The sequence below is a fragment of the Chaetodon auriga genome, chromosome 15 (assembly GCF_051107435.1).
Source record: "Chaetodon auriga isolate fChaAug3 chromosome 15, fChaAug3.hap1, whole genome shotgun sequence".
NCBI classification, from domain to species: domain Eukaryota; kingdom Metazoa; phylum Chordata; class Actinopteri; order Chaetodontiformes; family Chaetodontidae; genus Chaetodon; species Chaetodon auriga.
The window spans coordinates 8397797-8411566 of NC_135088.1; the positions used below are offsets into that span (position 1 = coordinate 8397797).

At 43.6% G+C, this 13770-nt stretch overlaps 1 protein-coding gene across 3 annotated transcripts in view; it reads right to left on the minus strand.

Annotated features, from left to right (window-relative positions):
- Positions 1-13770, minus strand: part of septin8a (septin 8a) — a 38793-nt gene that overhangs the window by 19067 nt on the left and 5956 nt on the right. For all 3 annotated transcript variants that reach the window (XM_076751040.1, XM_076751041.1, XM_076751042.1), the window contains exons 2-6: positions 10717-10831; positions 10232-10427; positions 6979-7165; positions 1919-2080; positions 205-301 (exon numbers count right to left, since the gene is read on the minus strand). In XM_076751040.1, the coding sequence (XP_076607155.1) occupies positions 205-301; positions 1919-2080; positions 6979-7165; positions 10232-10427; positions 10717-10831 (757 nt within the window). The remainder of the gene's footprint in view (positions 1-204; positions 302-1918; positions 2081-6978; positions 7166-10231; positions 10428-10716; positions 10832-13770) is intronic.

Here is a 13770-nt window from a genome sequence, read left to right on the forward strand (position 1 = left end):
ACACTCACCGCTAACTAGCAGGAAGTGACTGAGTCATGATTTTCCAGAGTCGTCCAATTGACTCTGGATAAATGTTAATCAAGCTGTGCTATGATACCAGTAATACACTTCATTCTCTGCAGCAGTCTACTGAATTTAAGCATCCACGGTCTCACGCAAACACCCACCCCCCCCCCCACACGCTCTGATTAACTTGGTTCTCACCTTGCACGACACCCCAGGGGTACTGCCTGGCCCGCACGGTTTTGTTACCCACTTTGACCTCTTCCACGCTCCCGACCACAGCGAACGGCAGATGGGCCTGCGCAGGAAAAGAGGTAAGAGTGTTAAAAAGGTCAAGAGGTCACATGTGTAGCTGGAGGCATTACCAGGAGTCCCAGCTTCGTCTTTGTTCTGGATTACACTCTCTTCTTTAAACAATTCATGACACCTTAATAGAAATTTTAGCAAAATCGCAATATGGCCAAGTGCAATATGGAAAGTCACAGGGGCTGCAATCTTTTGATAAAGGGAAAATGTGTCACAACGCACCATTATAAATTAATCATTGTGGTGCTGCAGAGATGCTCTGACCTACAAATCATATTCTCCAGACGTAGGGAAGCCTGCGTGTTTGGTACAGACCCCAGGAAAAACCACATCGTCATTTTTATATCGTTTTTTTTTTTTAGGTGAAAATGAAACGCAAAAATTACCACGAAAATTGTGACTCGCATCGCATTATCTGTCCGCGTTTCTTTTTTTTCTGCATAACATTCAGCCCTAACTAAAACACTGTGGCTGTCGTCTTATCTTTCACAACCAGACCACACCAAGTGTAACCGTGTTGACATACAGCATGAGCTGCGCCAGAGCTCTCTTTTAAGTTTACTATGTGGCTCAGCCGGGGCTGTGAGACCTATTTTGTTGAAGTCATTAAACACACACATACACACTTTGATTTCCCTCTCAGAGTTACTACGCCTCGTTAGGATCGACAGCGAGGCATCATGGGGGAAACATGCCCGATACACAACCTCAAAAATTAGGTGGAGAGTTGAAACCAGCTGGCTGGTTTCAGCTCAGAGGAACAAGCTGGTGAGCGTGGGCGCTGATGTAATCGACTATGAATAGATGGGGATACTGTACAAGGACTGTGCCTGGGAGGACCAAACGCAGTCTTATTTATCCATGGGAGAATTTACCGTTGTGCATTTGAACATGTGTGGGTGTGTGTTTGAGCACGGTGTGATCATACATCATCCCCGCTCTAAAACTGGAACTACAAAACGTTAAATATTCTGAAGAAGATGAATTTGTGTTTGCTGCCTGAGCAAAAGTCACCCGCTTGTGCTCACTTATATTGCTAAATGCATCTTCTTGTCAGCATTTCTAAATAACTGGTTTGACAAAAATTCACAAATGGACATTAAGCCAGACTCAGGAAAGCGTGTGCTGCCATCAGATTTAAGAACTCAGGCATGGAGAACTCGTGTGATAAACAGAGCAAGTGTTGTAAAACTATGTATAATGTTTGTATAGTCAGTCAGTCAGCAGGTATTTGCAAATATTTACAGTTGTTCCCTGTATACAGTCACAGATTTGTGGGACTGAAAAGTGTCTAGATAAGGAAACATTATCTATCAGCACATTTTAAAACCACTAACATGGTGTCAACATGTGCTGCTGCTGCCAGATGTGTAACACATGAGCTGCTAAAGATGTTACAAGTGAGCAGGCACACATGTGTCAGAGGTCTTGAGAACAATGCTATCATTTTCACTTTCAACATACTCGTGTGTGTGTGTGTGCGTGTGTGTGTGCAAAAACACATCTGGCATGAACTTGTCTTCAGCCCAACACGCAAAGTTTGAGTATATGTTATATACACTGAACACATAGAGGGCTGAAAAGTGATTATTCAAGCAACGTGACTTACGTTCATGGAGGCGTTGATCTCACTGACGGTTTCATCGTCTGTTGGGAACTGATATATCTGGACACCGTTGCTCACCAGCTCACTCATGATCTTTATTTTGAATTTATGGAGCTCACTCTTGGAGATTGTGTCTGCTTTGGCGATGATGGGAATTATGTTGACCTGCGGAAAGGAGGAGAAAAGGAGAAGGAGGGGTTTGTGGTTGTTTTAATCAACGAGTCTGCCAAAAACTGCTCACATATTCCTGCAATGAATGCTGCTTTGTGTTAAAGCGTATACATGAAGTTTATTATGTAAAGGTTTGGTTTAGGCTGGTCTGACATGCGTCTTCATGACAGGACAAAATGGACCTGTCGAGAAAAGATGCACAGAGAATGAACCCAGCGCTTCCAGTGAATTACAGGTTAGAGCAATTAACTTCCCTTTGTCGGCGGGTCTTAAGCAAACACTGTGAATGAAGCTAAATTAAAACACACTGAAGACTTCATTTAAAACATAAAGCAAACCAAGTGCATCGCTAATGGCTGAGGACGCATACAAGACCATACGCAGCCAAACCGTACAGTGTATAGGCTCAGTCGGAACCCCGACAGATACGTAAAACAAACAGTGATTATGAAAACAAACTAGGCTCCATCTCCAATCAGCAGCAGATGTGCAGAAACAAACACAGTTTTTCTGCATTCCTCTGCACGGCTGCATTACCCAAATCACTAACCGCGAGGATGAGGAGGATCCCCACAGATTCCCTCATCAATTCCATAGTGCGCCTCAGAGCAGGAGCCAGAGCTTGTTAGGAGTCAAATTACAGGCTCATCACACTTTATTGGATCATTAATTTACAGCAGGGCAGCCGGCATCGTGTTTTAACCCCTTATTCAACAACCCAAGTTCGCTAGTCGCCATCCAGTGTTGACGACGGCCTTGTGTGGCCACTGAAGCAGATGGGGGTGTCTCGTCATGATCAGTGAGGGAGGGAGGGAGGGAGCGGTGATATTTGTTCACTTCCTACAACTGGGTTTTCCCAGCTGGCCAAAGAGTATTCCCAAACAGCTCTCAGTGTTTGTTCTGAACAACTAGCAGCACCAGATGGGAAGCTGTAACCACATGAAAGCAGCTCACATGTAAGATAATCATGAAAACATTCACACAGCCTGATATTTCTGGTTCTGTTCTAATCTTACACAGGTCAAATATCGTACATGAACCTACAGAGGAGAGCGTCAGTGCTCGAGGGATGTAAAGAGCCACATTTTGAGCCTCAGTAATGCCAAAAAATATTTATAGAGCAACATTTTGAGCCCCTTCTTAAAGCATATATTTGACTAAATTAGCTATTAGGACTTCCTGTTTAGAATATATGATGGTGACAGGCAGCTATCACTTTTCTGAAGTTATACAGAGCATCTTATTTGGATGATTTCTAAACAGATTTACTCTTATTGGACATCATGTACATATGTGTGTTTAGATTTGACTAACTTACGACTCAGAGAAAAAGTGCAAATTGCGGCGAAGGATTTAGGCCAATTCTGAGACGCTGGAAAGGTTAGTAGGAAATATCACTCTTTGTTTGTCACATGACCTCTACAACTGAATCCTCTCCATCCAAATATTAGATAATCAACTGGCAATGATTTCCTCCTATTCAAGAGAAACCTCTTCATGTAAAACCAATGACACCCCCGTCGCACTCTTATCTCTCTTCCTGCCTTCAGCCACCACAAACAACACTGACTCTAGTGGGCCTTCAGCCGTCCTCAGTGGGGAGGGGTGATTCGCACAAGAAAAACACCATTGTCTAGCGTTGACAGCAAACTCTACAGACTGAGGGAAAAGTTGTTTCTGGTCTGCTTCCCTGGTTTTCCCTGTGACAGAGCTATCTGGCAGACAGGATGGCTCTGCTCATGTATCTTTAGTTTCCAGATATCCACACACAGAAACGCTCTTCTTCCTGACGTGGATATAACTCAGCACACACATTAAAAATGTGAAGCAGACACTAATTCTACTCAGATGAAGATGGGGCCATGCTTGAAAAAGCTGTCACAGAGCATATTTTCAGTATTTCTATATTGGTTGAAGCCCCATTTACGTGGTCAACCTGCAGCCATCTAGAGCTCAGAAATGATAGAAATGAAACTGCTAAATGTGCAAAGGCACAAAGAGTATGTGGTGAGATGCTGCTTCAAATATTTCCTACAACACATTCTATCAAGAGAGAGACCCGTGCAAGCGCAACCCCATCAAGCCTGCAAAGAAAAACAGTGTCACATCCACACCGTGGTCACTCAGCACTGGCTCGCTTTCAGATAAAACAGCGGTCATATTTCACATAGTGGAAAGATTTCTGGGACGGGGCCACTGAGGTCAGAGTGGTGTTCACCGTGGCCACCCAATGTCGCACTCACAACGTTGTAAATCATTTTCAATAAAAGTGCCAACACCGCTGTTATTTTACACTTTCGACACTTTCTGCTGAGAAAAGGCTTGTGAGTAACCAAAATGGCCCTTAGAGCCACGCTGGAGGTTCACAAGAAAGAGAATTCAGTGCATGTGAATGGATGGGGAGATTTAGGAGAGGTAAGCTGCTTTGCTTTCACTCATATGAAGGGAGTGTATAGCTGCTAAGCTGCTACACCGTGGCAAACACATTTCGCTCATGTTAACCGCTTCGCTGTGGTTCATATACCGTGGTACAGATAATATATTTAGCTCAGGTAAGCTCCCATATCTTGCTTCAAAGCCAGGGGTACAGAGATTTGGCTGTGCATGCGGTGGCGGTTTGGATGGTATCAGGGGACAGTTGGTAAAAGCAGGCTGCCAGGTTTTGATCACTCTGTTGGCTGGTAAAGACAGCACAGAGACTCAGTGGTCAGCGCTGTCGCCTCACAGCAAGAAAAGTGCTGAATTTGGATCTTGGCCCTTTCTGTGTGAAGTCCTCTCAGTTATTTGTGTGAGTTTCCACTGAGGACAGAGCAGTAATCTGGTTTCCTCGTGGAAATAAACAGAAGTGCTCCTGTCGTGACTTCTGACTTCTATGACAATTAAAATACTTGAAAGATGAAGTGAAATACTTAATCAACATTTACATTTAGTGAATTAACACTCACTGAGACCTACAAAACCTGGTTAAACTCTACAGTGCAAGAAATTACAAAATCAGTTTTTCTGAAGTCCTCATAAAACTGTTAACTGTCCCTTGAGAGTGACAGTTGGGGGAAGTATGAGGTCACTGTCTTGAATAGTATCAGGAGATCTGGCGGAGATGCGCAGCCGTGCATCAATAGCTGGCAGAGCTACTGTAAGCCAGCAGGTTTTCGTCACAAGCTGACCATCTGCTTTGCTCTGGATTCATTATCATTGCATCACCGGAGGCACGCAGGGCTAAAGCTGCCACTTTGTCATTCCTACAGCACTGCTGTCAGTATTTATCTATCCAAGACAATATATTTAATGCTTTACCTCATCAGCTTCATTGATTTTTGTTAATATCTGCTTATTCTGAATTTGATGCTCCCAATATGTTTCAATCAAGTTGGGACAGGAGCAACAAAAGACAAAGAATGCTCCAAAAACACCTGTTTGGATCATTCCACAGGTGAACAGGCTGAGTGGTAACAGGTGATAGTATCATGATTGGGTATGAAAGGGGCATCCATGAAAGGCTCAGTCGTTCACAAGAAAGCTTGGAGAGACGTTCACCACTTGAACCTTAAGGTGTTGTGACAGGATATAAATCATACAAACAAATACACACACTTCAACAAAAAGACATTAATGGCATTCCATCATCTTTGTCCGTGCAGCTTTCTCAATTTACGAGCTTGTAGACATGGAAGACGTCGGTCGTCAATCTTTCCTGGGGTCAAACGAGCACATGCAGGGTTGAGGCTTGAGGACACACAAATCTTCAGGTTTGCACTTTCACTGCCTCTTTCTCTGTCGTTCCTTCTCCTCTGGGCTTTGTGAACATGTGCTTTGAAATGTTTTGAGGATCTTTTCCCTTCCTTAGATTCCACACTTCCCACACTTTGAAACCAAGATTTAAGATCAAAAACCGCGGGACGGTTTCGGCTGAGCGGTCACAGAAAAATTTGATCAAACTATCAACAGGCTGAATTTTTTCAAGTGCGACTGCAGAGAAAGGGATCTGCTGATAGCAATAGCCACAACAGCAAAACAAGCTACAGAGACTCAAAAATTCAAGAAAACCTCGGCAATGATGGCTTATGAAAGATTTCCCCAAAACTGAAACATAATAACAACATTTTGGCTCCAACTCAGACCTTAAAATGCACTTATTTCCTCTCTGTGACTGTCCTTCGACTCTAAAACTACTCTTCTCCCCCTCCTCTTCCTTCACGCTCCGAGTGCTGTTGTGATGAGGTTTTTTTTCCACCAGTTGTCTAATTGAGGTCGAGCCAGTGATTGTGTCTCCACTGAGCCGCGCTCATCGGCAGTGTGGCAGAACACAGATCCCCTGACCAATAAATCTGTGCAGTAACACTCACAGAAAACCAGCAAGAAGCAGCGACTGTTGACTGGCGCACAACTGACATGTAAACATGTTACGTCATCTATTATGGATGCTGTAATGTGACGTAGATTTTGATAGATTTTCACTTGCAATAAACATGCAACATGTTGGCTTTTAAGAGCGAAACTCCTCCTGTATGGCAGGTCTTACCAAAACTCTTCAATTCATTCCACACTAACAGCCAAATAGCTTCACTCCAAAGAATGCCATGTGAACGTTTCTTGAAATCTTATATGTTGAAATAGAAGTCGGCGCGGTCACTGCAGCGTTTTTTTCTTTTCACTTTAGCCTTCTGGGACGCAGAGAGTCCACACCCCGGCAAAAAGATCAGAGATCGCCAAGTCTGAGAGAAATGCACACCAGTCGCAGTGAAAGGGAGGTCAGATTTCAGCCACACTGATGGTTATATTCACAGACAATGGGAAAGGACAATGGGGAAAGACTGGGAGTGTGTGCTTTTTGTGCAAAAGGGAAGACCACAGCAAACACATGGATGTGTCTCTGTGTCAGCTGTGTGTACCTTGCTGTCCAGTTTTTTCATAGTGACGAGGTCCAGGGACTTGAGGGAGTGTCCTGTAGGGGCGATGAAGTAAAGGCAGATGTGGATCCTGGTGTCGTGGTAGTTGAACAGTGAGCGCTTGATCTTCAGCTCCTCCTGGAGATAGTTTTCGAACTGAGTGTCGATGTAGTCAACGATGGGCTTGTAACTGCAGAGACAGCCAAAGAGAAACTGTAAGGATTTATGTCTGAGGGTAAAAGCATAAATATTTGTCTTCTTATTCGTGCACTGGTAATGAATATAAGAGGAAATGTGGACTTGTCACGGGGGAAATGAACCGAGACAGTCATGTTTTCAGTAACTGTGCGATCTGATTCCATGCCAAGATCTCAGCTTAGAGCTGTGCAGCTCAGTGCTGCATGAAATCTGTGCTCGACTTATGGGAGTCTGGTTGAAACAAATCAGAGGCTGCAAAACATCCTGTCCTCTCTCACAGAGCTACGATGGTCTTCGTAGCCTGAAGTGTCACCAGTAAATCACAGAAATTTTATTGTCTGCTCATCAGCGTTTTGCATGTGCAGCTAGACGAACATGACCAGAAAGGTATGGATGAATTAATCAAAAGCAAAAAGTCTATGTTTTTTTTTGGCTGTCATGCCGCAACACTAAGCTAACACTTGAGCAGATTTGTCTAACTCTCCAGAACTTCATTAAGATTTGCCTTGGAGAGACATACCCAGATTGTTGCGCTGCAAATATCTGCCAGTATATAACACATATGTACAATTTTCTCCCTGCAGTGTTTATCAAGTTCAATGTAAAGAAAGATGAACTGTCCTTTACTAAATTGTTATTGCAGCAGTGCTGTTTGTCTCTATTATTAATGTCCTTCAACCCCAAAAGAGTCACCAGCGTGATAACGGTCAGTCATGAGACAGCCTGAAGATAATTTGTGCCATAGCAAGCTTGTTTGGAGCAGTTTGAGTCTGAGGTTTTAGCTCAATTAGGTCAGTTCATTTGTAAAAGATGAGGACGAGCTCATTAGAAGGCAGCCACATATTTAATACATTGCATCACAGCACCCTGGATCGCAAGTCTCTTTTATGTGAGGTTGTGGTTTATTCATTTGGTTATGATAAATTCAATAAATTTGTTCCCTTCCCAAAATTCCAGCAGCCTCACCTCCAATTTATGCCTCAAAAATGTTCTACACGGACATCCCTGTGGTTCCCAAACAAATGCTTATGATGTGTTGCTATATTTGGGCGCTACACGGTGACCTCAGTGTCTTGTAGTGTGGCCCATGTGATGCATTCCCAGAGAAGAGTCAAAGCCAAAATGTACAGTTTCAGTGGTATGAGGAGACAGATGTTTAAATCTGAAAGCCAGCTGTTTCTTTGTGTGCTCACAGTGTGAACACGACAGAAGGAAAAACCACTGCAACAAGTCCAGGGATCATCATGTTACACGTAAGGTACCGGCTTGAATCAGACTTTGTTTTGATGACGGGGCTACAAAACATCCTGTCCTGTCCTATAGCTCACTAGTAAAATGCTTCGTCGTGTCCTCCTGTTAACCATCCTCACATTTCACAAACATCCCTGCTAATCACTTAAATTAACCGCAGACTACACTGGTAATCTTGTCAAATTCACAACATGTCTTCCCACACTGCATTCTGCAGCTCAGAGCGAGACGCGAGTCAAAAAGAAAAAAAATAAATAAAAAATCTATTCTCCTCAGCTAGCACCATGTTTACAGTCATCTGTCCTCTCCCCTCGCATCCATCTTCAATCTTCTGTGTGGAATGCACCAACTCTGACCTTTTGAAGCTCTCTGTGTGCATTTACAGTCCGCTGCAGGGCCTGTCCTGCACCATGTTGGTTTATTCAGCCTACAGAGAAAGCTGCTATCAAAGGGCGTGAGACTGCTGCTCGCTGGCTCGGTCGCAACAAGAACACGCCATTCCACAGCTGAATGTCAAAAAAAGAAAATCAACTATTTCCTCTTTTCTGCTGTCCCACCTCGCCTGATTTCCATCCTACAGAGAGAAGCGAAATGTGCAGGAAACCTGGACAGATATTATTTTGTGTCTGTTTCTCTCATTTGTATCCCTGGGCAACATGGACCTAACTTGGGCGAAACTAAGGCGCTGTCATCTCGCAAATAGAAGGGAGGGTTTGGATCGAGATTGACGGGAAAATGCGCCGTTTCAATAGTCAGGAGTCGGCTGTTTGTGAGATTGATCATGGTTTGTTTTATACACACTGTCATCTAAGTGGACTGTATGGGAATGAGCAGGTCAAGAAGCATAAATGCGTGGCTTAAAACTGGTTTAAATCCGGTTACAGAGTGTATATCGATTGCATTAAAAGCTTGTCCAAGCGTCAGTCACTCTACATATTTACTCCAGTACTGCTCCTACCCACTTTATGTTACCTTATAGTTGTACTCTGCTTCATTTTGAAGTGAAATATTGTACTTTTTACTCTACTACAGCTATCTGACAGCTATAGTTACTTCTTACTTTTCAGATTGGGATCATACATAAAAAACATGTAAGCTTATAAAATACAACACGCTGTTAAAGATTAAACTGGTGGTTCCCTGTGGTGTAATTTGGGCCACCCGTCAGATTTCAGATGTCTATGGGTTGCTAACAGCTCCACCAAACAGACATTTCCCCTCTAAACTTCTCGCATGGCTTCATTTTAATACCTGTTCAAAGCTGAAGGATCTCAAACTTTCCAATATTTCACCAAAAAAACAAAGATTAGAGAAAGATCCTGAAAAATGAATACAAGCAGACCTTTGTTTTTTCTTCTTTCCTCTCCCATTAATCATCTCATGACCCCTCAGGACCCACTCCCTCAGTTGGGAAACACTGGATTACACTATTTAACTGTATGTAAAGCAGTTAAAACTAACAGCTACAGCAACTGCTGCATCACTACTAAATATACTACTTTTACTTCTCATACTTAAAGTACAAGTTGCTGATAATACTTCTGCGCTTTTGCTTAAGCATTATTTTGACATTGCTGTATCAGTACTTTTACTTGAATAAAGGATCTGAGTGCTTCTTCCAACACTGAAATGACTTCAGTTAAATGTGCAGTTAGGACCAACTTCACACTGAAATGCAGCTGAAGCAGGATATTTATATCCTGGAACGTCGGAAAACTTTGACTTTGTCACTCATCTCAACATTTTTTTAACTGCACATCAAATCACCTCGCTGTCTCATCATCAGCTGTCATTTCTCCATCCTCACCTATCCTCTTTGTTGATCTGATCACCGAAGCCAACGGTGTCGACGATGGTCAGCTTGAGGTGGACGTTGCTCTCCTGCAGGTCGTACGTTCGCGGCCGCAGATACACGCCATTCTGATAGTGGCTCGCCTCTTCGTTCTCAAACATGGTGTTGAAGAGCGTGTTCATTAACGTTGACTTGCCGATACCAGTCTCCCCTGTGGAGGGTAGGAAGTGGAGAGAGCAAGGGGGAGCAATTCATCAGCTTTCAGACATGAGGTTTTCACTGCAGCAACACAAGTGCATTTCTTTCATGTCGGGAAAAACAACAGAGGGTCGCGGTTTTGTTGTAGCTACGCATGCTGTCTGCAGGGAAACAAATCAAGTTAAGACTAAAGGAAAAATGCTCAGTATTACAGCACGGCGTTTCTATGAGTTGCTAATTGTTTCCAAAATTAAACACAGTCTGTCACGCACACTGTAGCCACGCTGTCGCTTGGTACTCACCTACACAGAGGATGTTAAAACAAAATCCCTGTGTGACCGATTTACTGACCAGCTGGTCAGGGAGGCTGTCAAATCCAACATGTCCGCCCAAACTCAGGTTACGCTTCTCTTCGTTCTGAGGGACACAAACAGCACAAAACAAAACATTAAAAGTCTGGTTGCAATGTGAGGAAAACGCACATGGGGAAGACATTAGTCGGAGGTAGGAAGAGCTGTTTGCTGAAGCCCTCACATTCCTATGCAAATGAACATCAAAGACCCTTGGTACGTTCTGCAGATGTAAAACCCGTCGCCTAACATTCTGTGTTAGGTAATCAGGGCCTGCAGTGAGGATTCAAGAATAATCCTTCACGAGTGTGAGGAACTTAAGACACTTCCACACAGAGATAAGATGCTCTTTATAAGAGGCAACCAGAGAAGTGAACTCATTCAGGGATTTAATATGGGGCACGATGAGGATACGCTCGGCTGGGAATAGAAGTCACATCGGGCTGTGAGTTTTGCAGTTCTTTGGAAATATTTCGACAAAAACATAAACATTTCAAAGGTACTGCTTTCTGTTACTTCTGCACTGACGGGTGACCACAGCCACAGAGTACAAGCAACGTGAATGCAAGATATAAAACCATTTAACCCCCACATATAATCATATTTTCCAATTAAGTGAAACAAACTACACCACCCAACTCTGTAAACAAAACCAAAAATGATCTGGAGTCACTGCTACAGTAAATTACTGCAGAGACTGTGCGCAACCACACTGTCCAACGTGCATTTAAGAGAGAGCATCCTGGAGCTAAAAGCACAAAGATTACCGATATACACCAAAGACAGACAGGCAAAATTATTGGGTTGTAAGCGTTTTCACCTTTGATCTCCCTTATCTAGCCCATCTCGTCTGAAGGAGAGACAGTCAGTGGGAAGAAAAAGCGTGCTAAAGCTGGAGAGGGGGGAGCAGACAGCACCTTGAGATGAATGGGGCCACCCGAGCTCGTCTGGCTGAGCCACGAAGGACTGCATACTTGAAGGCTGATGTCACAGAACACAGGCAGCCTGAGAGCAGAGCAAAGCTCAGCTGAACGCAAGCCGACTGCGCCGAACTGAGAGGTGGAGGCAGGCTCAGCATACATACAGAGCAGAGGAGTTACAAACCCGACTGAACTGCACAGTAAAAGATGAGCACTGTGTGTGTGTGTGTGTGTGTGTGTGTGTGTGTGTGTGTGTGTGTGTGTGTGTGAGGAAGTATAACAGAAAAAAAGAGAAACAGGGCTTAATGTGTCAGGCAACACCACTGGAGTAATCTGACATGAACTGAGCTCGGCAATACCGCGCTGAGCCTCGGAGCGCTGGGAGTCTATTATATTACATTAACGCCCGTGTTCGATGAAAAACAGAATCAATACAAGCTGTTAATATGCTTTAAGTGTCTCTAAACGTGATGTTTGTGAAACATCAAGCCAAGGTGAGAAAAATGTGTTCCATGGCAAGTCAAGCAGCAGCAGAGCCACAGACACAAAACTTGAAATTCCCACTTTCGACTGCTGTGGTTTCCTTATGGAACAATGTGTTCACGGATGCAAAAGGAGCTACGGCGTCGTAATCAGGAGAGACGATTACAGCCAGCGAAATCTATCTTAATGTTCATACGAGCAGCTGACTATTGTTTGAGGGCAGCCATAAAAACTGTGAACCTGCCCTTTAAGTGATGTACTGTGCATGACAGACAGCTTTCAGTGCAATGTAGCCCTCTACCATACTTTTGCCTTTTATTTGGGAAGGTTTCACTTCGAGTTCTTGATGACAACTAGTTCTTGTTCCTTTTGAGTGTGAATGAACTTAAACCGAGTCGCATCTGCCAAGTGAATGTAACAACTGCGGTACTCAATAGCAGGTTCAAGAGGATGAGGAAGAGACAGCGGCCATTTATTGTTTGTCAGTCGGCGTAAACTTGGAGCTTGTCAGACAACATTAATTCTTCCCTGTGGTATTCAGGCAGCTCAATGAAGCTTGCGGAGATATTCGGATAGATTGCTGGAGGGAGAGGGTGTGGCTGCTGGTATCGCGCCTGAAGGGAAACCGGTGCAATGACTCGCTGGATTTCTGAGCTGTGTTTCAAAATAGGAGAGGTCGACAATTTATGTTAGCCTTTATTTATGCAGGGAAGGATAAATAAAGGCCTGCGTGGTCATGTTCCATCAACACCCCGGTTTCACTTCACTGCTCACATTTTGGTGACTAGGCGTCTTGCTCAAGGGCACCTTTACAACATTGGTGCGACCAGGGAATTGTCTGAAAATTTACAATTCAGGTCACAGACTGTGCCTATTCTGTGCCAACATGGCCAAAGTGTCACAATCAGTATAAAGGAGGCTCTCTGACCATGTGAACCTTGTTTCTGGTGAAAAAACTTACCAAACCAGGCTGGTGAAACTCTCAAATTCAGCACAGTAAGAAGGATCCTGACACATGAGATAATTCTAGGTTGACCTCCAACACTGAACCAGACAAGCTGTCAGGAGCTCATAATCTCTGTGTGTGAATCATAAGGGGCAGATGGGTCGTGACTGAGGACTACAAAAAAAAAAAAAAAAAAAAAGCACGCGGACCTGACCAACAGTGTTATCTTTAAGGATCAGACACAGCGGAAGTGCAGACGTGGACACAAACTCGCCATGCATTGACGTAACGGACTGAATGTGTGCGTGTGCATTGGACTCAGGGATGAGTGTCTTCAACTTGCATTGAAAAACTGGTTGCAATATTCTGACTGCACTGGCCGACTCAATTAGATAACTTGATAGAAGCAGATAATGTGCACGATGCATCATGTTATAGAGGCAGATTATGTGTTTTGCATGCAAAATGGCAAGTAAAAAGTACAACATTTGCTTTAAAATGTAGCAGAGCAGGAATATAAAATAGCAGGAAAATTAAACAGACTGTACTTAACTTGCATGTAATTTTCTGTATTCGTGTATGTTCAGTATGTGAGAGCTACAGCTACTCTATTTTTGGTCATTTTCTCAGTTTTAATCTGGCTGAATTTCCATCTTA